Source organism: Piliocolobus tephrosceles, chromosome 1 (genome assembly GCF_002776525.5).
Source record: "Piliocolobus tephrosceles isolate RC106 chromosome 1, ASM277652v3, whole genome shotgun sequence".
NCBI classification, from domain to species: Eukaryota; Metazoa; Chordata; class Mammalia; order Primates; family Cercopithecidae; genus Piliocolobus; species Piliocolobus tephrosceles.
The window spans coordinates 80484085-80510149 of NC_045434.1; the positions used below are offsets into that span (position 1 = coordinate 80484085).

A 26065-nucleotide genomic window follows, 5' to 3' on the forward strand; every position below is an offset into this window, starting at 1 on the left:
GATCTCAGCTCACTGCAAGCTCCGCCTCCCAGGTTTACGCCATTCTCCTGCCTCAGCCTCCCAAGTAGCTGGAACTACAGGCACTCGCCACCTTGCCCGGCTAGTTTTTTTTTTTTTTTTGTATTTTTTAGTAGAGACGGGATTTCACCATGTTAGCCAGGATGGTCTCGATCTCCTGACCTCGTGATCCGCCCGTCTCGGCCACCCAAAGTGCTGGGATTACAGGCTTGAGCCACCGCGCCCGGCCTACACATTTTCTAAGAGCCTGCTAATGGTGAGCAGATTTTAATTTCTCCCAAATGCAACATTACTGCAATCCATACATTTTTTGTTTACTCCTTAACAGTACTGGAGAAAGAGAATGGGCCTTAAAACAATGCGTCCCGTTTATATAATGCTACACAGTTTACAAAGTGCTTTCCTACACACTGTGTTCCAAGGCTCACAGTGACCCAGTAAGGTTCAAAGGTCGAACCCCATCTGGAGGATTAGGAAACTGAAGCTCAGAAGAGGGAAATGCCCTTCCCAGGGTCTAAATCAAACAACAAGGGCAGGACGTGGACCCCTTTCCTTCCTCTCTGTTCCGCACTCTGGTCACAGCTGCCTGAACTGGGAGCTTTGGGTTGGATGGATGATGAAAGAAGAGAGAACTTGTCAAGACCCAGCATTGCACCCAGGTGGGGTTTTATTCTAATGCTGCTTCACTAGCACTGAGCACAGCCCTGCAGTGAGCTCTGTTCAAGAGAAAAAAGTGACTGGCCCTGCCTCATGTGCTTACAGTCTAAGTCAATAAACACATCAACAGCAAACCAGGCAGGGAGCATGGGGAGCAGGAGGTGAAAAGTAGAGAGAGCAGGATTTGCTTTTCTTCATTTCTCCTTAGAGATGTGGGGCTGTTTTCCCGAGTTTCTTCATCAGGTGCTGCCTCAGCTGATTCAACCTAGGAGGAGCCTACACAGGGGACACATTAGTGATCTTCTGTGAGCCAGGAAAACTTCCCACCTTTCATCAGGTGAGAACCCAGGGTTAGTGCAGAGGCCATGCAACCTGCCTATACTATCATCATGCTATCTCCACCAGGGACTGAGTCCCCATGACATGCATGCCCTGTGTGTGGCCACCACGGACCACACTGTCTTTGCCCTCCACCTCCAACTCAGGCACAAACACACAGTGAAACAGCAGCTCTAATGGATGCAGTCTATTGAAACAGCAGATGTTGTACCCGTGTTCCCCTAGCACACCATCAGCCACTCTGTCCCAGAGCTCAGCGGGATGACTGTTAGCCAGCTGGGTTGGGGGAGTGGGGAGGAAGGGGCAAAAACCCAAAGGAAGAACAGGAGGCCTTAGCATAAGGTGCCAAGAGCAGGGTTAGTGTGGAAAGCATGTCCTTTGGGGGAGGGGAGGGTGGGCGAAGCAGGGATGGTTTGAACACACAGTTCAGGCTGCAGCTGAGCGGCTGCAGAGCCACTGCCCACCCTCACAACCCTGGACCCCAAGCCCTAGGGAGAAGCAAGACCTCCAGAGGGTGCCCAGAAGTCAAAGAACAAAGTCCAAAGGCCTTATCCAAAGATTAACATATGGGGCTGTGCATGGTGGCTCACAACTGTAATCCCAGAACTTTCGGAGGCCAAAGTTGGTGGATCACTTGAGCCTAGGAGTTCGAGACCAGCCTGGGCAACATGGTGAGACCCTGTCTCCACAAAAAATTTTTTAAAAATTAGACAGGCCTGGTGGTGTGTGCCTGTGGTCCCAGCTACTAAGGAGACTGAGTTGAGAGGATCACTTGAGCATGGGAGGCAGAGGTTGTGATGAGCAGAGATCGCACCACTACACTCCAACCCGGGCAACAGAGCAAGGCCCTGTCTCAAAAAAAAAACACACAATACCAACAAAAAATTATATAAAGTGACCCAGCTCAAGGAGGATAAGCTGGAGGAGGTTGGGCCGAGGCAGCCCTTCACCTTACCTGGGTAGTTCTGGCAGCCCCCAGCTGTGGAGCCCCGGATCCAGCGGCCATTGAACAGGACCAGGTTCCATTTGTGCACCTCCTCACTACTCAGAGAGTCCGGGGACAGGTTGCAGATCTCCAAACGAGAGAATTGCCTCACGAAATCTGAAAATGACATCCTGGGGGCAGAGGCACCAGAGGGCTCTCAGTGAAGAGGGCTGGGTTGTGATTAAAGGCACGCATTCCAGGCACGGGAAGGAGCTGTGGCACAGGCCCTAGAGGCCGTGGGCTAGCTTGATCTTTCCTGCAGCACACTGATACAAACACGCAGAGACGACAATCCACATTCTTCACTAGCGCTAGCTTCTTGGCTCTTATAGAGAGCCCCCCTCACGTATCTTAAAAGCCAAGCAAAGGATCTGAACTGTAAACTGCAAAAGACCCCAGGAGGTCATCTTGACAAAGCCTCTGCCTCTAGATTGGGTTAAGTCTAAGCTCACAAGAGGTTTATTTTTGTTTAATTCAGAGTGATGTATAGTTAAGCTGTACCATATTCAAGGAGTATCCTTATTATCTTCCTTAGTTCACTAGCAAAGGAAGTTATCCCATATTGATGGTAGGTAAATCTTAGCTTAAACAGATAGAAGCAGTGCTCTCAGTTCATTAGAAAGATAGTAGAACTGAGAAAGAGAGGCTGATAGTTAAGCCAGGCTGAGGGCCCAGATATCATGGTTTCAGAGCTTTAGATGTGCTGGTATAGAGGTGGAATTTTACCAGGACAAAAGGAGGAGAAGAATGAATTCATCATGGTCAGGAACCATGTTGCCTTCCTGGAAGACCTAGAGACTGGCTGCACCCACATCAGAACGGAAAATGGACCCATCACCAATGGGACAGCACTTCAGCAGAAAACTCACCAGAATTCTCCATCCTCAACTTTCTTGTCCAGTTCTTCCTTCCGCCGGGGGTCTACGTGGTTCCACTCTGCTGCACTGAGGGGAAAACAAGCAGAGGTGGTCGCTTCTGAGGGGTTCTACACACAGGGCAAGCTGTTTACTGCACCCAAACTTCCCCCTAAGAGCCAGAAACAAACTACCAAAAGCACCACATGCAGACAGAAAGGCAGGATGGACAGTGTGGGGTGAGCTCACTGTCTAGGGAAGGGACACAGACCCAGGACATGGACTCCATGGGCACTAGCAGGGTGGCCTTGGACATGCGACAGGAACATTAGGGCTCAAACATTATTCTCTAATTTTTACTCTCCAGGCACATTTGACATTTCTAATTAAGACTCCCAGGCCCCTGTTCTCAAGAATGGGGAGGCACAGGAGAGGACATGGATAAGTTCTTGTCACTAGAAAGGCAGGCATTCCAGTACCCATTAGTCACTTGTCACTCTGGCTTATCCAGCAGTCTGGGGTGGATACGCTGACAGAGTCTAACCGGCTCTGGGGACATGGACTTGGTTCACTTCCTTCCACCTGCAAGAATGATCATCCAGCCCAGTTTTACGGCAATTTCCCAGAAGTAATGTCAACCCGTGAGACCTCCTGCTGGTGGCCTTTCAAGGGAAATATCCATGCACTTTGTTCGAATGCCATCTCCAGCTTCCTGACCTTTACAAAGTTAGGTTTTCCTGAAATAGGTATGTGACATCTAAGTAACAGAGCAGCAGCAAGATCCATCTTAAAAAATAAAAATAAAAAAATAAAATCCTTGCTTGAATACCTTCGGCAAAACCTAAGCACCTTCTCTCCCCAGCGTAAAGCTATGGCACGCTCCAGCCCAGCCTCTCCCTCCAAGCTAGGCTTTAAGGCCCTGGGGGTCAGCAGGACAGTTCCCAGGGCCTCTTCAATTCATTGAAACATTAATTTGATTAAAATCAAACCTCAGAATGTGCTTGTTATAAACAAAGATTGGGGCAGGAGTTGGAAAATTCTAGATCTGACCTACTGCTCCAATTGGTTTTTGTTTTTTTTTTTTAACTTTTTTTTTTTGAAGTAAAATCTCACTAATCCCTGGGCTGAGCATAGGGATGTCGCCTTAGAGATTCAGCGCCCTCCTTCTCCAACAGCTGATATATGTAACTATCCCAGGTTGCATCTCCAGCTGGTGGGGCCTCCAGGCCTTGACAGTCACCACCTCCCACCTGCCAGGCAGCGGGTGCTCAGGGAAAGGAGAGAAAGTCAAACAAGCCCTTTGGACAGCTCGGTAAGTGACTTTTGGTAAGAATGACCCAAATTCAGGGTTTCAATTTCACATAGCCCTGTCATCCTTTTAGGGAAGTTGGCAGAACGGAGGTTTTGGGTTTTGCTCAAACTTAGGCAGTGGAATGAAAAATCCTTCCTACAGGAGGCTCATGTGTGGCCCTAGAGACACGTGTTTCTTCATGACACAACCCTGAAGGGAGTTACTACCCCTCTGTGCAGTCATGACCAGTCATGATGCTGTGATTAAATGTGGCGATGCCCTTCGAGAGCCCTGGTGGCATCACAGAGTACCGACAGCACTTGAGGATTAAGGATATATTAGAAGGGGGCATTATTGTGACCAATTTCATTTCTGGTGGTTCTTTGTCCATGAGACTGGCTAATTATTATTATTATTATTATCATTATTTAAACGGAGTCTCGCTCTGTTGCCCAGGCTGGAGTGCAGTGGCACAATCTCAGCTCACTGCAACCTCCGCCTCCTTGGTTCAGGTGACTTCCAGCTAATTTTTGTACTTTTAGTAGAGACAGGGTTTCACCATGTTGGTCAGGCTGGTCTCGAACTCCTGAGCTCAAGTGATCCACCTGCCTAGGCCTCCCAAAGTGTTAGGATTACAGGCGTGAGCCACTGTACCCGGCCGAGACTGACTAATTCTAATTCCTTCTCCACACTAACCTGCCTCCCCCAGGCCAGCTGTGCTTACTGGACAGAAACTATCCTACGCTTTCCATCCTCCTGCATCATGGGGGCATAGATTCCAGGGCACAGCTGTCCTGGGACATCACCACCTCTGACCGACTCAGCAAAGAGGCCTGCCCAAGAGGAGTCTCTCCAGTCAGTGATGAAACCTGCACAGGGCAGGAGCGAGTGCCGCTGCCTCATTCATCACTGCTGCCAGGGCCCAGGGCTCCTAGGGTCAAATTTCATTTTCTCAGCATCCTTGTTTCTTCTTGGTGCTGAGGGGTTTGGCCTTTGTCAGAGTGTCCAGTGTTTGTGGAGTGGAAAGAAACAGACTGTGAGTGATCGATTTGACCTTTGGACCAGCATGGTGTGTGTCAGGTAAAAAAACACAAAAACCTTTCAGTGCGAAGCAAAATTCCACAGAGCTGCCAAACAGAAAGCCAAAAAGAAATGCCAAAGCAGAAAGCCAGAATCGAAGACTACAGCCCAGTGGTTTTTATTTTGCTTTCCTCAGCCTGGATCCATTTAATACTCTTTGCTGAACACACTGTGTGATCTGCAGACAGGACGTGCTGATGAACTCACTGTGACATCGATCTCATAATTGTGTGTTTTACACGACACCCTTCCGCAGAGGGAGAGAGGATTGCAGAAGCAGGGGAAAAACCTACTCATCGCTCCAGGCTCCCGACCACTCCACTTCACCCCATGGATTCCTGAGTCTGATCAGCCTCTCTGGATGGCCCTGGAAATCCACCTGCAAATTCCACACAGAAAAGCAGCTGAATTACTATGTTCCTGTTGCCTTGCAGGCATGTCTGCACCTGAGAGGATCTGCATTAAATTGTTCAAATGTTTCTAAAGGACCACACTTTTATTTTCCCTTAACACATCTTTTCAGGCTTGAGCCAAGTACTCTATTTTTCATAATTTGTTTGAATAAATGAAGAGTGAGTCTAACTCAAAAACAAGCTTATGTCTGCTTTAACTCAGATTTAGATTTTATAGTTGACTAAGATTGACTGAGCTCTTAATACATGAGGCCTAATGATAACAAATGCCCTCCCAACAAACACCAAAGCATGGCAGTTAACATTTATTGAGCAGGTACTATAGATGAGGTGTTGTGCTAAGCATTTAAGATGCGTTATTGCCTCATTTAACACTCACGACAATCCTGAGAAGATAAAGAATTATCTTCATTTCATAGCTCAAAAATCTGAGACTTAAAGAAGCTATGTTATCCAAGATCATCTAGTTAGCAAGTGGTGAGCACAGGCTGGGAACCCAGGCAGCCTGTCTCCAAAGCCCACACTCCTAAATCCACATATACTGCTTTCGCCTATTTATTGAACACTCAAGCATAAGCCCCTTGCGCCCTGCACACACACCTGCATTCCCATGTGCACACACCAACTGCATAAGCCGTAAGGTCCTCATTGTCTTCATTTCCTGTGTATCCCCCAACTCACCTAGCCCAATGTTTACATGTATATGTTCAATTCCTGTTTATGAGATTAACTTCATTAAAGAGTGTATTTGGGTCAGGCACAGTGGGTCACGCCTGTTATCCCAGCACTTTGGGAGGCTGAGGCAGCATATTACGAGGTCAGGAGACCGAGATCATTCTAGCCAACATGGTGAAACCCCGTTGCTACTAAAAATACAAAAAGAAATCAGCTGGGTGTGGTGGTGCGTGCCTGTAATCCCAGCTACTCAGGAGGCTGAGGCAGGAGAATCACTTGAACCAGGGAGTCGGAGGTTGCAGTGAGCCAAGATTGTGCCACTACACTCCGGCCTGGTGACAGAGCGAGACTCCATCTAAAAAAAAAAAAAAAAATGCATATTTATGAAACACAAACACATGTAAAGAACATATATCTCATTTAACACTATTTATTTATTTATTTTTGAGACAAGGTCTCTCTCTGCCACCTAGGCAGGAGTGAAGTGGTGCGATCACTGCAGGCTCAACCACCCAGGCTCAAGCGATCCTCTCACCTCAACCTCCTGAGTAGTTGGAACTACAGGCACGCCCTACCATGCCTGGCCCATTTCACTTAAATAAATAACAAGAAGTGGGACATTCACTGCATTTCCCTTTCTGCCTTGGCCATTGGGAAGCCCAGAGCAAAATTAATTTCTCAATTATAGCACTGCCTTCAGCCTGGATTGATGTATTTTACTGTGCTTGTATGGTTTTATTGTGTCTATTCTTTTAATGGTAAACCATCAGCTGGGCATGGTGGCTCACACCTGTAATTTCAGCACTTCGGGAGGCCAAGACAGGAGGATTGCTTGAACCCAGGAGTTCAAGACCAGCCTCGGCAACATAAAGAGATGGTGCCTCTATGAAAATTTTAAAAAATTGATAATTAGCCAGGCGTGATAGCACTTGCCTGTAGTCTCAGCTACTTGGGGGACTGAAGCAGGAGGGTCACTTGAGCCCACGGGGTCGAGGCTGAGCCAAGATCATGCAACTGCAGTCCAACCCGGGCAAAGTAGCAAGACCCTATCTCTAAATAAATACATACATAAATAAATAAATAAATAAAATAATTGTAAGCCACCTTAAATCTTTTTTGAAAGAAGACACAATGTAGAAAATAAAAATAATGAATAGTATAGCCCACGTTTTTTCCTTGGGTTGGAGAGTAAGGAATACTTGCTTGCCTTTCCACGACTCTACTCCACCCTAAAAGCTGGGACTACTGCCCCTTTTCCCATTTAGGAATTCTGTGAGTTCCCACTGTTTTGCCCACACAAACATATTTTTTCGAATGTCTGTAGAATCTAACTGAAAATCTCTACAGCTTTCCTGGCCTCATCTAAGGAGAGGACTTGCATTTAGTTAAAACCTGTTGAGCAAAAGCTCAAAGAGGTTACATTGTCCATCTTCAAGTGAGTAAAAGTCAGAAGAGCCTTTATTTATTTTTTATGTTTTAGGAAAAAAAATTACTTTTTTATAGCGATGAGGTCTTACTATGTTGCCCAGGAATGGCCTTGAACTCCTGATCTCAAGTAATCTTCCCACTTCAGACTCCCAAAGTGCTGGGATTATAGGTATGAGCCACCACACCTGGCCAGAAGAGCTGTTCTAATGAGCAAGAGCTAATGCACATCTGTGGTATCGGGGTTCTGCACAGGCGGAGTGCACTCCAACATGACAGTGAAGCTCAAAAGCCAATTCTGAACCTTCTAGTAGTAATCACCTCTTTCTTCCTGCCGGGATGGCTTGGATTCATGGAAATATTATCACATGTTACCTTCCTCCTACACACACAATTTTACCTCTTCAACTCCAGTGACAGAGTATGCGTGACTCTTAACCAGCTTCTGGCTGGTGATGGCTTCTGCTTCAGCTGCGCTGGAGACCTGGGTAGAGGAGAAAGTTCATTCAGAGTGGCTGACCCTTACCTCGCAGTGGCTGGCCATAGAATGCTTTCCAAGGACACACTACACAGCCACTGGGGGCTTCAGTGTGGGACTAGGGGTGCAGGAGTGGCAATGAACCTCAGGTAAAGAGAGTCATCTCCAACCAGACTCCCTCTTTAATTAGGCCTGCAGTTCCGGACCAGTGCAAGTGCCTGCCAAGCCTGGAAGACAAGTTACCAGCCTTCAAAATGCCACCAAGAAACTGGGAAGTCATTTATTCTCTGAGAGTGACCCCCAGATGCCTGAAGAAGGCTAATTCTCCATGCTGATGGCCCTGGACAGGTCCCAGTCCTCCAAGGTTCTCCCTGAGCGGACTCCTCATTATCCTTCCCATTTCCTCAGCACGCTCTCTCCCATGCCCCGTGCCACCCCTCCACCAAAAACACACGTCTCCTGCTGGGGTTTGCAGAGAGAGAAAAAAAGGAGGACCTTCTCACTTTGTCTTTCACGTTTCTAAAATCACCAGGTAAGGACAAGAGAGGAAGACAGAGCAGCCAGAAGGCAGCTGGTCACAGGAGCCTGAGGTGGTAATAGGACCTCAGGGCTGGGGGTCTCCAGCCTCTGGTTTCCACAGCCACCTTGGAAATCCACACAGCTCAGCCTGGTGTCCGGCCACAGCCTCTGGTTTCAGAACTTCTCTTTTCTTCAGGGATCTCAAGATCCATCAGGTATCATCAAACATCACATTTGTTTTCCAAAACCTCAAGATTATTTAGCAAAAAGGACGTAGCAAACGGGTGGCCGAGGATCCAGGGATCCTAAACTATGTTCTTAGGGCCATTCCAGCAGTACTGAAGGGGCTCTAACAGCGAGAGGGAAATTGGGACTCCTGCAATGCAACTAACCCCAGTTCCTACCTACTAATTAGGTCTTCACCAGCCCCACATGTGCAGGCCTATGTGTCACCAGACTTGCCCACTAAGCCCCAGACTCTGCTCTGACCCAAAGCCTTCCTATGTCTCTTTCCTGCTGTCTTGTCCCTTCCCTACCACACAAAGGGTGGCGGTGGTGGGGAGATGGGGCAGTACAGAAGCCATATGCCTCACATCAATGGAGCAGCCCAGCAGAGACCCCGCACGGAGGGCCTTCCTGATGATCTGATATAGATTGGCTGGTGGTTTCTTCAGGTCATAAAACTCAGAGATGCCACCTGTGAAATCCTCAAACCCCTCCACTGTGGAACCTCCAGCGAGAGCCTCATAACAACCATTGAGCCTATTGGAAAAGAAAGAACACATGTCCCATTAGTACCCCCAGCAAGGAGACCCAGGGATTGGGGACCGGGACAGTGCTAGGACGTACTGTGGCCTGGAAGATAAAGGAGGGCTCTTCGCCAATTTTGCCTACGGGCCAGGAAGGTGCTTAGGCCACTGTTTCGTGCGCCCAGCTCAGCACTTCACTAGGAACTGACCTCAGCCAACCTCTCTCCAGCCACCCTCTCCTTTACAAAGCCAAGGGCAATCCCTCCAGAGCTGGCCCCAGCTGCTTGGGTTTCTGTGGCTGGGGCCACAGATGGGGAGAAGGAGAACTTTCCCTCAAGGCTGAGAGGCATCTGCTGAGGCTTACTGGGAAATAGGACTAGAAAGGAACTGGGGTTGCAGAAAAGGATGTCAGTAAACAAATGTAATTAAAAGAACCCCAAACAAGGTTTTGAACATCAAACGCCGGTGAGAAGAAGAACTCCTGAGGAAAAAGCAGACACTTTGTTGAGTTTGCTATCCAGTACATTTGTTTTATTATTCTTCATCATTCTTTCAAATATTTACATTGCCCCAGGAACCTACCTTGGGATTTGAAAGAGGAAAAGCTCAGGCCCAGAGGGGCAGAGAGGCTCGCCCCACCACATACACATTCACCCGAGGCAGAGCTGAGATGCTAAACTCCCCGCCCAGATTTCTGTTTCTCTTAGTTACTGAAAAGTGCTCTCTCTCCAGCTCATGGGGGTCTGGATGCTGGGAAAGACGTGGCCATGATGCCCTGAGTTTGGGGTGGGGAGGCAGACGTGGGAGGGACAGGTGAGAGCTTTCAGGGAGGCTCTGGTGTCTCCCAGCTCCTGGCCCCACTTACTTGGCATAGGCTTTCTCCAGCAGGGCACTCCAGAATTCATTGCCTTGCTCCGAGTGTAGGAAGAGCAGCTGTCCATTCTTGGTGGGCAGCCTGTCGTCAATGACCACTTCCACCCACTCTCCGTACTGCCAGAACTGGGGAGAGGGGACACAGTGGCAGCTCACATGAATAAGCAGATGTGTAAAGGGAGTCCCTCCAGGGGACCTCATGTGGGGACTCTGTGCCATCAGTGTTCAAGTCTTGGCTCCGTAGGAGCAGGACCTGTGTCTGCCTTATCTGTGCACATAGGAGATGCCAGATGAACCCAGGAACATCTAGTCCAGGGTCTGCGTTTCTGCATCAGAGAACGTGCCCAGCGCCACCCAGTGGCAGCAGGAAGTGATTCAGACCCACACCTCCTGACCCTCAGTCTACAGTGCTTTCCTCAAGGCCACGTGGCCTGGGGGAGCTGGGAAGGGGGTGGATGTGTGGATATCTGGATGGATGCATTGAAGCAGGTACTTAGACTGAAATGTGCATTAGAGTCACCTAGAGGGATTGTTAAGACATAGGTCACTGTGCCCCAAACCCAGAATTTCTGATGCAGTGGATCTGCGGTGGGACCTAAAGGTACGGAAAGCAACGACAAAGGGCCTGAGCAGAGCACAGTACCTGAAAGTGAAAGATTCCGGCATAGTTCTCCTGGAAGTTCTGGTCCCTGGGGACCACCCGGTAAAGCAGCTCTTCATTCAGGGTCAGGGAGGCAATGGCAGCCAGAAGCCAACAGTCACCTGCACAGTGTCACGAGGGACACAGATTGGTCAGGCCCAGCCTGCAGGTCTAAGATTTGGTGAACAAATCCCTATTTCTCCTATTCATTCCATTCAAACAGCTCCAAAATCCTGCCTGTGCATTTCAGCCTTTATCTTTTCCATATAAAAGATCTGAATCTTTTCAATGTGTGTTCAGATGTAAGGCCCTTCAACCTTTTAGAGACCGTCTGTGGACCTTGTCTCACTCTAAGTTTTCTTTTAACACTGTGGCCAGAGCTACATACATATTCTAAGTGTGAACACATTATGGTTTTCTCAGAAAACCTGTTGCCTGAGCAAGCAGTAAGCCAGGAACCCACATCTGAGGAGCCATCATCTTCATCATCACTCAGAATTGCTGCATCACCAGGTCATCCTAGAAAGCCCCGGCCTCTGTCTGCCTGGATCTTTCCCAACAAAGAGGTTCATGATCTGACCCCAAATAAATTAATTCCTCTCTTTCTCTCTCTCTCACACTCTCGCGCTCTCTTGCTCTCTCTCTGTCTCACACCCACACATACTCATTTACTTTCTTTTTCTTCTAAGAGACAGGGTCTTGCTCTGTAGCCCAGGCTGGAGTACAGTAGCACCATCATGACTCGTTGCACTGCCAACCTCCTAGTCTCAAGTCCTTCTCCCACCTCAGCCTCCTGAGTCACTGAAACTACAGGTGCATGCCATGCCTGGTTAATTTTTAAAAATTTTTTCATAGAGATGGGATCCTGCTATGTTGCCCAGGCTGGTCTTGAACTCCTGGACTCAAGTGATCCTCCTATCTTAGCCTCCCAAAGTGCTAGGATTACAGGTGCAAGCCACCATGCCTGGCCATGTTACTTTTTGAAGAGCTTTTCTGATCCAGGAGGCAACCTGCTTCCTGCCTCACTCTCTCACCAGGCTCTCCTTCACAGACAAACACTATCTTCCTAATGGCAACAGGGCTCCTAGGTGAGACTAGACCTGGTAGTCGAGGGAAACAGTGTTGATGTGGTTGGACTGGCATGAGTTATGTTGCTTCTCACCAAAGAAGCCTCAAGCAGGGCAGTATCTTATTAAAAGGCAACTTCCAAAGGTTGAGCAAAATAACACAGTTTCCTCCTCCCACCCAGCTCCTCTCAGCCCAGTTTTCTTCTATGAACAGCTGCGATCATGTCACTCCCCTGCTCGAAATCTTGCAACTGTCCTCCATTGCTCACCAATTAAATACAACCTAACAGGGCATCAACACCCTCACAATATGACTCCAACCTACTTCTCCAGTCTTTTTCCTATTACACTCCCCGCTATGAATCTAATCTCCCAATCAAACTTGGATATGTACAAAACATACCCTGGTCTTTTTCATTGGTGTGTTTTTTCTTGTTTGTACCCTCTGCTTGCAAACTTCTTGCTGAATCTTACCCCTTCTCCATGAAGCTTTCTCTGATACCTCCTACTCTCCAGCCAGAAGTCACCTCTTTTTTGTATGTGTCCTAAAGACCTTATTTACGCTTCTCTTGCAGAGTTATCACAAGCTGCCTCAGATCACGATTCACACCCAGACTGGCCTCAAAACCCCATTTATGCATCAACTCCTTGGCAGAGCTTTCCTTACCCCTGCCACTGGCATGTCTCACCAGCGCCAAGCCCTTCCTCTTCACACCTCTCCAGCAAGTTCTAAGGCCACTTGAGTACATCTGTTTGTCTCTCTCCCCATCCCTCTTCTTGCAAAGCAGCAATGTGGATTCACTCATCTCGGCATGACCTCTCTCTGACCTCTTCTTGCAAAGCAGCAATGTGGATTCACTCATCTCGGCATCCCCAGCAGGTGGCTGACACATAGAAGCAGCTCAACAGATGTTTGATGAATAAAAACAAATAAGCAGATGACCACATGAATCAATAAATCATATTTTGTTCTTCTGCAAATCTCCAACAGCATCTTACATATATTTGCACCTCAACCTCCCAGGTCTGTAGGGAAGTGACATTCAACAAGAATCTGCATCGAACCTGACAGATTTCACTTCCACCAGCATCAGGCAGTGGGAGATAAACAAGGTAAGGCAAGCACAGAAGCCCAGTCCTCTGGGGAGTGAAGGGGGCGACTGCTCTGTAACACCTCTAAAGCAAGTGGCTTCTCAAAGAGATCAGAGTAGCCATACGGCCCTCATTACTGGGCGTGGTCCTGGTTCCCTTCTGATGTGAAGGTTCTGGCTCCCTGTCTAAGCTTCTTCCGACAGCCCACCCAGAGCACTCCCTAGATATTACAATTCAAGTCACGGCAACAAAATGTCCCTCCGTTGCTGACATCAAACGAGGTGGCCCAGCTGGAGGAGAGTTTAATTTTCTCTTCATCTACCTCACTCCTGACATTTCACAGGGTCTACCTGGCTCTTGCAAGCAAGCACAGAGGCTCGAGGAGATGCCGTGGCTGTGTAGGCTTTTGGATCCTTGTCAGTTACTGCATGAAGTGTGAATGGATTGCCATGACGAGAATGCGTTTTCTAAGGAATATGTCCAAATGTGCTTCGCTTCAGAGTCCTCTGGAAGATGGACATTTACTCTGTTGTTCACATTTCAGAAACTTGTTTGGGGACCTGCCAGCAGAAAAACAGCTTTGATCTAGGAGCATAGGTTTTGTTTTGTTTGTTTAGTTTTGTTTTGTTTTGTTTTGTTTTGAGACGAGGTCTCCCTCTGTTGCCCAGATGAGCAACCACAGCTCACTGCAGCCTTGACCTCCTATGCTCAAGCAGTCCTCCCACCTCAGCCTCCCAAATTGCTGGGACTACAGGAATGTGCCACCATGCCCAACTATTTTTTAAAAATACAGAGATGGGGTCTCACTATGTTGCCCACGCTGATCCTGAACTCCTGGCCTCAAGCAGTCCTCCCACCTTGGCCTCTCTAAGTGCTGCGATTACAAGCATGAGCTACTACACCTGGCTAATTTTCAATTTTTTTAATTTCAAAAGCAGTCAGGAGGCTTTGAGATACTAGTTAGGTGGTGAATAAGGCAGACAAAAACACCAGGGAATACCTTGATAGACAAGTCCCTCCTCCCGGCTACCTTCCAGCTAGCGCTGCTCAGGAGTTAGTGCTCACTCATGCGCTTTAAGCAGAGGTGCACTCCGTGGGAATTTAGGGAAGGTTTCCATGTCCTGATGAAGTGGGGCAGGCTTGGCTGGCAGTCTTTTTGGCCCATTGCCCTTCCCCCTTGTTCCCATCTGGAAAGTCCACATTGTGCTTGGAGGTGCAGAGCCAGCTTGCAATCCCAAGGCTGCAGGTGCAAGATGAAAGGCAGCACAGGAGAGTGCAGAGCAGAGCACAGTGTGAGTCTAGCTCTCTAAGGGCATTATTAAAGTTACACTAGCCCCAGGCTATCTACCTCTAGTTTTCTTGTTATAAAAGAAGAACTTGCCCCCTATTTGTCTGAACCACAACAGTGGGTTTTATGCTTCTTGTAGCCGAAGGTTTTTCTAACTAATATTAGAAGCATGACTACAGAGTGATTTGGTATGCCCCATAAATTGGCTCTGAAAAAAGAATTCCACAAAAGGAATTCCAAAATAAGGTTGGGAATAGCCTTTCAAATACACACATTTTCCCATGCACTGGGTTAAATTTATTCTAGGGCGACTAGAAGACCTGGATGGGAATGCCTGTGTCTGGTCTCCAAACGGAGATAAATGCTCCTAAAAAACTATAACAAGGCCAGGCGCGGTGGCTCACGCCTGTAATCCCAGCACTTTGGGAAGCAGAGGCGGGCGGATCATGAGGTCAGGAGATCGAGACCATCCTGGCTAACATGGTGAAACCCCGTCTCTACTAAAAATACAAAAAAAAAGCCAGTCGTGGTGGCGGGCGCCTGTAGTCCCAGCTACTCAGGAGGTTGAGGCAGGAGAATGGTGTAAACCTGGGAGGCGGAGCTTACAGTGAGCTGAGATCGCACCACTGTACTCCAGTCTGGGTGACAGAGCGAGACTCTTGTCTCAAAAACAAAAAATAACAACAACAACAACAACAAAAAAAAAACTATAACAAATGCTCTCTTTAAAAAAAAAATGTATTTGAGAGGCTGAGGTAGGCAGATCACTTGAGGTCAGGAGTGCAAGACCAGCCTGGCCAATATGGTGAAACCCCATCTCTACCAAAAATGCAAAAATTAGCCAGGCGTGGTGGCAGTCACCTGTTGTACCAGCTACTCGGGAGGCTGAGGCAAGAGAATCACTGGAGCCCAGGAGGCAGAGGTTGCAGTGAGCCAAGATCACACCACTGCACTCCAGTCTGGGTGGCAGAGCAAGATGCTGCCTCAAAAAGAAAAAAAAATTAAAATCCACCAGGAGACAATAATCCTGAATCAAACATTGTTAAAAAAAAAATCCCTTAATTCAGAAATTCCCTTTACACGTCAAAATCAAAGCTTAGAGGTCTGGATGTCTAATGTTATTATAAACTGTAGGTAGCAAGAACTTGAGCTACAGCTTAAAGGAATTTCCCAAACACCAAGGGAAGAAATGGAGATCCTTCTGGACTGCAGGTAGAAAGAAAGAGGAAGGAAAGAAGAAAGGTCAGACATCGGAATCCCTATGGTAGCCCCTACCTTACCTTGAGGTTGAACAACGGCTGAAGTGGAAACAAGAGTAAAGCCTCAGATAGTTGGAAGCAGAAGTCAAAGCAGAGAACACGTATGTCCTGCTTCCCATTCAGGAATCCAGGAGCAGAGTAAAGATGGCATCATGGAGCACTTAAGAAGAAGATGAGAGACAATGAAAGTGCCCCCAAGTCTCCCTCGGGTATTATATAAGATCGAGACGGGCGGATCACGAGGTCAGGAGATCGAGACCCTCCTGGCTAACACGGTGAAACCCCGTCTCTACTAAAAATACAAAAAATTAGCCGGGCGAGGTGGCGGGCGCCTGTGGTCCCAGCCACTCGGGAGGCTGAGGCAGGAGAATGGCGTGAACCCAGGAGGCGGAGGTTGCGGTGAGCTGAGATCCGGCCACTGCACTCCAGCCTGGGCGACAGAGCAAGACTCCGTCTCAAAAAAAAAAAAAAAAAAAGAAAGAAAGAAGATTGAGCTGAGATTGACTAGTGGGCTTCTCCCATTGGTGGAAGGACATTGTTTGACCTTCCTTATACCCAGGTGCCATCCTGGGATGGTGGGGGAGGAACCAGACTTTAAAAAGTGAGAAGCCACCTGTCTTCATCCATTCGTGCTGCTATAACAAAATACCATACACTTGATGCCTTAGAAACAACAACACAACTCTGGAGGCTGGAAAGTCTAAGACCAAGGCACCAGCAGAGTTGATATGTGGCAAGAGCCCACTTCCTTGTTCATAAATGGCTGTCTTCCAGTTGTGTCCTCAAATGGCAGAAGGGGTGAGGGAGCTCTCTAGGGCCTCTTTTATAAAGAGAGGGCTTTGTCCTCTCTTTATAAAGAGATGAGGGCTTTGTCCTCATATTGATGAGGGCTTTGTCCTCATGACTTAATCACCTCCCAAAGGCCCTACCTCCTAATACAATGATATTGGATGTTAGGATTGCAACATATGAATGGCGGGAGGGGGGACAGACACAAACATTCAGTCTATAGCACCACTCAAATAGAGTAATTAAAAGCAATGTTTATCCAAAAGAGAGAAGAACCTGAAACAGGGAGAGGCATAATACCTTTAATCGGCTAGTTTATGTTTCCCTCCTACTCATGGTCCATGGAAATTGGGGCTCCACAGCAAGCTGAGAGTAGTTGAGCAAAATAATGAATGCTGTGCTGATTGCACATCTGAGTGTAATGTAAAGATTTTGACCCTGCTAATATATGCTTGTTTTTTAAAAACCCATCTTCAATATTTTATCACAGCTGAGGCATCCTTAGCCTACTCTTTCACAGAAGGCTGCTCTAAATGTTTTTATACACAGGGAGCTATTTCAGCTTTGTACATTACCACGAAGCAGTCACAGAGCCTCCCTTCCCCCACTTGGTGAACATGCCTTTCGAAGCCCTTGGCGTTTAATTCATGCCATTTTGACTACCTTAAAACACACACACACACACACACTGACTTTTTTTTAAACCACTCCTTGTGGAGCAGGGCTAATTCATAGGCAGTGTGCCCAGAGTCGACCCACACATTGACTTTTATCTCTATTTGCTTCATTGACAATTCCCATCTCTCTGGCTAGACTTGGAAGTTGCCTGGAGGCAGACAGTGGGCATGGTGGTTCTCACAGACCCCAGCATAAAATGCTTACAGACTGAACTCACCTCAGTATAATTGTGTCAAAGGTAATTTGAAAATTCAGATCTTGAGCAGCCTGTCACTAGTAAAGCTTTCTGGGACCCACTTTCTGCTTCCCCCCTTTTCCTCTCACTTCTGCCTTCTCTGACTAAAAGCAAATTTTGGCATTCAAAGAAAGGCTCTGACTTGCTTCTCAAGCTTGGTGCCCATGCCTCAAGTAGAGCCTCATCTCCCCCACCTTCTGACACCCACCTCTCTGAAGACTCCATGTGTATCATGGTTAGACTCAGGTCTACCTGGATTTGAGAGACTGACCTTTTTGACTTCCCTCAAGCCATGTAATTATACCATTCTTCATTCCCTCCAAATGATACAGATGCCAACCCTTACTCACTGTGACCAGAGGTGAACCTAGACTTTTCTGAACCTGGCAGACACCAGCTCAACTGGGTCTCCTGTACCCCCGCCCTGCAGCCCTACCACTATCTGTAGCCACACTCCACCTCTGCCCTCTTCCCCAGCCTAGCCCTGGAGCACAGATGGCTCCAGCTCTGCCATGGCCTCTTAGCATCCTCAGGTACTCCTGTTTGCTCCTGTCACCTGCTCCCCTGATTCCCATCACCATCCAGCAGCAGCTGCACCTGGGCAGGCTGGCCAGGTGGCACATGGGACTGGGGAGTGAATGAGTCAGCCATGTTCCTACTCCTGAGCATCCTGAGCAGGATCCTCTGTTTAAGTTCCCATCTTCTTAGAATCACTTAGTAAATCTCCCCTATCTTGCACCAACCTCCAACCCTCCTAGAGGTCCTCTCCCTTCAGGCTTAAGGGGTAGCTCCTGTATGCCATCATCACTCACCAGTGCTTACCAAGCATCACCATGTGTGAGGCCATCTGCAGGACACTGGGACAAGAGAGACCTAAAGGACACTGTCTCTGCCCTTGAGAAGGCTACAAACTTCTCAAGAGTAGAAATAGCACAGGTTTTGGACTCGGAAAGCCTGTGTTCAAAGCCCCGGACCCTTACTTACCTGTTGAGTGACCAGTAGCAATCACTTGACTCCTAGGATTCTCAGTTTTCTAATCTGTAAAATGAGTTTGGACCTCATAGTTTATTGTACAAGATCATCTGATACTGAGCAAAAAGGGCATATTTGTAATAAGCAAAATGTTTAGGGATATCTGTATATATTTCCAGTTGGCCTTCTGTATCCATGGGTTCCACATCCATGGGTTCAACCAACTGCAGGCTGAAAATATTTGAAAAAAATGGATGGTTTGTCTGTACTGAACATGTACAGACTTTTTCTTGTCATGATTCCCTAAATGATACCATATAACAACTATTTACATAACATTTATACTGTATTAAGTATTATAAGTAATCCAGGGGTGATTTAAAGTATATGGGAGGATATGCATGGGCTATATGCAAATACTACATCATTTGTATCAGGGACTTGAGCATCTGTGGATTTTGGTATTCACGGGGATCCTGGAACCAGTACGCCACAGATACAGAGGGAAGACTGTATGGGGTGTGTGTGTGTGTGTGTGTGTGTGTGGTCTCCAGTTGGCTAGAGAGGACATCATGACATAAAAGATATCAAAGATACACATGAGTGTATATATAACAGCAGGTATGATATTTTTAGAGTGCCTCTGGAGTATCTTGATTAATGTTCCCCCAAGGGTAAGCCAGCTTCTCTCTCCCTGACTGAGTACAATCTCTTCCAATAAGCAACTGCTTCTTTGCTGATAAGGAACAATTCCCTGGCCTTTCCATATTCAGGACAAAACAGGACCTTCAGTGCCTCCGGGAATTGTAGGCAGGGGCTTCTGCTGACACCCCAGGCTCTGTGGTCCCTACTCCCCCTCGAACAAACAACGTAGAGCCAAAGGAAATAATCTCAGGCAGAAGCTCACATGCACAATTAAAAACATGAGTCCCTATGCTGGGGCCCTGCTCTGTCCTAATCCATTCACCCCATTACCACCTGCCTGCTCTGAGTCAGGTTTAAAGCACCGTTCCCTGCACCTTCTTTGAACCTGCAAATGTACTTCAGCCTAATGGACTTTGCACATTTGGAAGTTGCCCACAATAAATCCTGCTAATGTAGAATTAAAGTAGGTTAATCTGACCAGGTGAGGTGGCTCACGCCTGTAATCCCAACACTTTGGGAGGCCAAGGCAGGTGGATCACCTGAGGTCAGGAATTTGAGACCAGCCTGACCAACATAGTGAAACCCCATCTCTACTAAAAATACAAAAATTAGCTGGACGTGGTGGCCCGCGCCTGTAATCCCAGCTACTCAGGAGGCTGAGGCAGGAGAACTGTTTGAACCCAGAGGGCAGAGGTTGCAGTGAGCAGAGATAGTGCCCCTGCACTCCAACCTGGGTCACAGAGCAAGACTCTGTCTCAAAAAATAAAAAATAAAATAAAATAAAGTAGATTAATCAGATGGCTTTTGGACAGGGTAAGTTCCTAGAAAGTGCACATGAGAAAAAAAATGTACTGTAGGCTCAGCCTTTTACCCTCCAAGAGTTGAAATCACATAAGCCACACCCTCATCAGTGTATTGCACAAGGAGAGTGGCTTCTGTTACAATCATTTTAATTGGGAAGCCATTAGACTGGGGCAGCTAAACCACTTTAAATTTTTACCTAAGCAAGCCAAAGCCCGATGCAAACAGTAAAATGAAACTAGAGACTTTACCAATCAGAAACCACCAACTAATCCCTAAAACCAGTCTTTCCATGTAATCAATCAAATGTGTTGTATTTCTCTTACTTCCATATTCAGCCTCTAAAAGCCCACGCTGCTGCAGCAGAGCTCTCTGAACCTCTTCTGGTTTTCAGGGCTGCCCAAATCACGAATCCTTCTTTGCTTGAATAAACCCTGTCACATTTATTTTGTCCAGTTTTTCCTTTAACACTTTCTGTATTTGAATCTGCCTGTGCTTTGCACAAGATAAAGTGGCTATTTAATGCCCATTTGCCAGACAAGTAAAGCTGAGGCCCTGAGCTCAAGGGACCCCGAAGGACAGACAGTGTCAGAGCCAGGACTAGTTCTAGCAAGATGATGAGTTTTCTGCCTTCCCAAATCTTGCAGTGCCACGTAGAAGCTGAAGTAAATACATTCACATCATTTGAAATAAATGCCCTAGACCTCTGTACAAGGGAAGCAAGAAATTTCAGGAATAGTCCCTCCTCCTGTAAACCTATACATAGCTTCTCATCAGCCCCTTTTCATCCTCACTTTCCAATTGCCACCAACAACCCTCTCTCCCCATCCTTTGCTAGCGTTCGGTTCACCCTCTGACCTACCTCATGAAATAGCATCTCCTTACATTGCAATAACATAAAACAGCCTGACTCCTTAGAGTTGTTATAAAGATAAAAATAAGATAAGATCCACAAGGTGCCTAGTTGAGTGCCTGCCACATAGAAAGCCCTCAATAAACCTCCTTATTATTCACTGTTATCACCCAACATACAATTAACACAAACACCAGGGAACCCAAACAAGTGAATCAGCAAATGTTTATTGAGCGTCTACTGCCTATAGGAAAACAAAAACTGAAATGATACCAGGAAGTTGCTGGTGTCCTTCCGTATCCACCCCTGTGTTTGGTATAGGATGCAGGACTGCTGTCTCACTCCCACCACCTGCCTTCCTGCCCAGGTTTCCTGTCTCAGGCATCAGAATCACTAGTTTGTCAGTTGCTGAAGCCCAGGAACCATTCTAATTCCTTTTCTTCACTCCATTCATATCCAATTGCTTCCCAAGTGCTTTTGATTTTATTCCTAAACAGCTCTCAAATCCTGTCCTCCTCCCTAACATGACTGCCATTGCCTCCACTCCCAGTAAGACTATAAGGGACCCTCTTTCTCCATATAGTCATTATCCAGGAGCAGTAATTAGGAGGTTGCAAAAAGAAGCAAAATTGTCATGATGTGAAAATATTCATGAGTTTTCATCCAACCATCCCTCCCCACCTAACACTAGACACACTAGGACTACCAACCATGCCAGCCTCACATGCAGATACAATTCAAGGTGGTTGCAAAGTGACACTGAACATTCTGCTCAAATTGCTGGATTTCATGAAGTCGATGAAAGTGATACTGGAGATCTGCTTCAGTGCCACTGACCAAGAAGAAGTTGGCAGAGTTAAAACGGTTGCAGCTGAGAAAGGAAAAGTGCTGAGGTTCAAGGCAGGACTGGTCCTTGAAAAGGGAATGGTTTGAGTGTCAAAGTACTGAAGGAGGGCCTTGGGGAAACTAATGAAATCTTTCAAAGTTTTCATGATTCTTCCTCAAAACTCAATCAGGAAGTGAAAAGTGTTGCATCCTGATGTCTTGCCATCTTTTCAGCATGAGTCCTCCCTCCAAAAAATCAATAACTGATTCATTCCTTGTTCTAAGAGCTAGCACAAAGCTGCAATTATTACATAAGTATCACGAAATATGAAGTCACATGAAAATTTGTTATAATTGTTTGTATTATTTTTCAAAGTAAGATACTAATCAAACCTTTTTTAAAAAAAAAAAACTGTTTACTAAGAAATGTGGGCCCCCATTTTACTTTCAGTAGTCCCTTTCCAATATCAGTTATCTGCAAATAAGGAGGGTTTCCTGTCTTGCAATTGTCTCTTTCTGGTGTCTGCACGCTCCACACTGCAGCAAATCTGGCTATAAACAGCCCTGCTCCAAAATCTTCCGTATTCCCCATTGCCCTTAGGAATAAAGTCCAGAATTCTTCACACAGTGCCGGAGCCCTGCGTGATCTGGCCACTGCCCCCTCTCCACTCTCAGCCTTTGCACTAACTGCTCCATGTTTGCCCCAGTCCTACCACTACTTTGCAAGTCCCCTGCCCCAGTGCTATGCACTTCCTAGCCAAAGGACCTTTATTCATCTCCTTCCTGCAGCCTAGAACCCTCTTCCCCGCCCTCTTTCCCATGAGAGGAAAGAGTGCCTATTTGTTCTCTGCTGTTTCCTGGCATGAAGAAGACACTTGACAAATATTTAAATGAGTAAGTGGGCTATGAAAGTTCTTCCTGATTCTGACAAATGAGTATGTCAGATAAACCACATGTTTCCTCACTCCTGTAAGCATCCACAACCAACCAACAGTACTTCAATCTACCACCATTCAACACCATGAGCCCACCTCCTACTGTACTTGTAAATTAAGAACCTAGCACACCTTACTAGAACATCATCCTCCTTTTAGAGTAGATGATAGCAAGTTTCCAGTGTTCTAGAAGCAAGACTATAGAGAACACCAATCCTGGGCATGACAGATACCCAGAAAACTCAAAAGGGCCCAAGTGCTGTGTTTTCAGCAGATGGTGGGGTACTGGGGTCACCCAGGGAAGAAAGTCACTAAGAGTTTCAAAGATTAGCCCCAAGTCTGGTATTTTTCTGAAACAAAGAGTTTCAAAGGTTAGCCCCCAAAGTACTGGTGTTTTTCTGAACAATGGTAACATGACTCATTTATGGCAACTATATTTTTTATAGCCTCAAAATAACTCTTTGGAGTCATGCTACATATAATAAGGCACACTAAATAATCCACTTCTGCTGCCCCCCATAGGTTTCCCGGCACCTCCACTCCTGGTTCCCATGACGACCCAGAAGGGGCCTCTCAGACCTGATATCAGACCTGATAGCAGCGTGAGGGCCAGCTCCACAGGGAGGGCAGCTGTCACACATCACTACAATTCTGGGCCAGGGGGATCTTTGGCTTCCAGGAGCTACAGAGCTCCCCAGAGAGTTAATGTACTTCAAAACAGAGGAAAGAACAGGAAAGGCTGGTGGGTCATCTTTGAATCAGAAGCCATTTTTGCCTTACCTTCTAAGTTTTCGGTGGAGAGGGAAAGGCAAAAAAAAGCAAGCAAACTCTTCACAGCTGAAGAAACTTGTTCAGATTATTTCAGAGCTCCTCCTAGCTGCTTATGAAGCCCACCAAGCCAATTCTCATCCATCTTGTTTCTGTGATTGTGGAAGGGAATAAGACTGAATGGCATGAAACAGCTTCAGGACTTTCTGCCTCACCTCCAGCTTTAAATCAAACCTTTAATGCTGCTTAGAGGGAAAAATTTTTCTTAGTAAATTAAAAAATGGAATTGATTCACCAGAGGGGGAAAAAACCCACTGAGTAAATATATTTGAGGCTTATGTAAATACATCTCAGAGCCTGTTTCAAGGGAAAGCAGCTTGCTTACTGAGTTTAATTATAATGCTCTTTGGTTTCAAAAATAAGACAAAAATGCTGGAAGTCAGGTGCAACAGGGAAAGAAATGAAAAGATGAGCACTGAGATGGAATTGTTAGCTTCAGCCATGGCTGAAATACACATGATGAGATACAAAAATGGCACATTGTCATTATTGTTGGGGACAGTCCTGACACACTGTCAAGTGTCCCCTCCAAAAATGATCCTAAGTGGCACGGCAGTTCCAACTCCGGGCTAGGTATCCTGAGGTTTCCAAATGTACAGAGATCTTTAAATTGCATCGAATATTAAACAGAGATAATGGCATCTCCTAGCAAGATGAGAGTGGTCTTCCAGGCTCAAATATACTGAGATGAGATGAACTGCCCTCAAATGTTAAAATGCCAAGGAACCCAGTGGGGTCATGTGAGCAGAAAACAAGATATTTTGAGGCTGGGAAAATATCCTGAGTACAATGCTGAAGAGCAAAAATATGTGAAAGGAAATAGGAAGGAAGCAAAACTCTTAAAGGGAGTAGTAGAGGGGACCCTGGCCAGGCTGGTGGGCAGGGCAACTGCAGAGAAAGCCTTCTGACTGCACAGAAGCCTGGAACACAATCTACAGAAGCACAGAGTTTCTCCAAACACCGAAGTGAGGACAGCTCGCAGTAGCTCAACGCAGATCACAGGTGAAAGCTGACTGGAATGTAGAAAGTCCCCAGGCTCCGCACCATAATTCAGGCGATAAACTGAATTACTGAAGGCGATAAACCTGTCCTAATCTGCTTGCAGATCTAGTCTGTCCAGCGCATACAGTACTGGCCAGCGTAGTGATTTCTAGATTTCTAGAAAATCTAGACTTCGGATTTCCTTGAAAAAAAAAAAAATTTAATACAAACAATCCCACAGTACTTATTGCCATCTTGTAATAACAAAAGGGTAATCAAAACAATATGAATAAATGTTCATATTGGACAAAGGACACCTAAAAACAAACTATATCCTTCTCAACAATTTCTCACTTCATTGATCATTTCTAGTTGGAGACACTGTGTAGCTGAGTAATATTATCTCCTTTTAGCATGATCCAACCCAGTTGTTTTCTTAACTTTGTTTTAGAATAAATCTCTTCTGCATCAACTAATACAAAGTTCATATACTCATCAAAACCAATGATACAGCCTTCTATCCAGATATTCACTTGCTCATAGAGCCATACCTGAATCTGGGATCTATTTTGCAAGAATCTGAAGATGAGATTGATGGGCTCTGTCGTAGCTTTCTGCACTTTCTGGCCCTGACCACAGTACACCATGATGGAATTTCCTAGATTTCTGATTCCTTAGAAAAACTGCAAAATCTGGCCAAAATTTCTCTCTCTACTTATTCTACAAATGTTTACTGAGCATTCACTCTGTGCCAAGTATTCCAGGCCCTAAGGATACAATAGTGGGGAAAAATAAAATCCTTGATGTTATGGAGTATACATACTAGTGAGAACGGCAAACAATAAATAAACGCATGTGACAGGTGGTGGTAAATCCTGTAAAGAAACCAGAGCAGGGTGAGGGGAGTGAGAGTTTCAAGGGGAGCGCTAGGAAACCCAGGGCAGTCTGGGAAGGTCTCCCAGCTCCTGCGTGGTGACATCCAGCTAGAGTGAGGTGACTTCCTCGCTTGTGGTTCCTCCTCCTCGTTTGTGGCTTGCTCCTCACAGAATGCATGCTCTCTGGTTTGCCACAGTCCCCACTGCTCTCTTTTGTTACCTCCTCCTGGCCTATTTTACTCATTTATGTGGCCTCTGTAGGCATCGGAGTTGTGGCCCCCAGAGTTAATCCTTCCCTAGATGTGTCTGTATTAGTCAAGGTTCTCTACAGGGACAGGACTAATAGGATAGATGTATATATGAAAGGGAGTTTATTAAGGAGTATTGATTCACACGGTCACAAGATGAAGTTCCACAATAAGCTGTCTGCAAGCTGCGGAGCCAGGAAGCCCGTCCAAGTCCCCAAACCCCAAAAGCAGGGAAGCCAACAGTGCAGCCTTCAGTCTGTGGTCAAAGGCCCAAGAGCCCCTGGCAAACCACTGGTGTAAGTCCAAGAGTCCAAAAGCTGAAGAATTTGGAGTCCAATGTTCAAGGGCAGGAAGCATCCAGCACAGGAGAAAGATGAAGTTGGGAAGACTCGGCAAGTCCTGTCCTTCCATATTCCTCGGCCTGCTTTTATCCTGGCCACGCTGGCAGCTAATTAGATGGTGCCCACCCAGAATGAGGGTGGGTCTGCATCTCCCAGTCTGCTGACTCAAATGTTAATCTCCTTTGGCAACACCTCACAGACACACCCAGGAACAATACTTTGTATCCTTCAATCCAATCAAGTTGATACTCAGTATTAACCATCACACCCTCCAACTCTGGATACCCAGGATCCAGCAGAGAAAGGAGACACTGCTCCCAAGCAGACATGGAAAACAAGTCAGAGCAAATGGAATTT

The 26065-nt window shown here is 46.6% G+C and overlaps 1 protein-coding gene and 1 pseudogene across 1 annotated transcript in view; both read right to left on the reverse strand.

Moving 5' to 3' along the window:
• CAPN8 (calpain 8) overlaps positions 1-26065 on the reverse strand; it is a 73648-nt gene that overhangs the window by 27676 nt on the left and 19907 nt on the right. Inside the window, exons 3-9 of the mRNA XM_023203535.2 lie at positions 11000-11118; positions 10349-10482; positions 9328-9496; positions 8138-8221; positions 5518-5603; positions 2869-2943; positions 1970-2130 (exon numbers count right to left, since the gene is read on the reverse strand). Of these exons, the coding sequence (XP_023059303.1) occupies positions 1970-2130; positions 2869-2943; positions 5518-5603; positions 8138-8221; positions 9328-9496; positions 10349-10482; positions 11000-11118 (828 nt within the window). The remainder of the gene's footprint in view (positions 1-1969; positions 2131-2868; positions 2944-5517; positions 5604-8137; positions 8222-9327; positions 9497-10348; positions 10483-10999; positions 11119-26065) is intronic.
• LOC111537001 lies at positions 24613-24891 on the reverse strand (annotated as a pseudogene).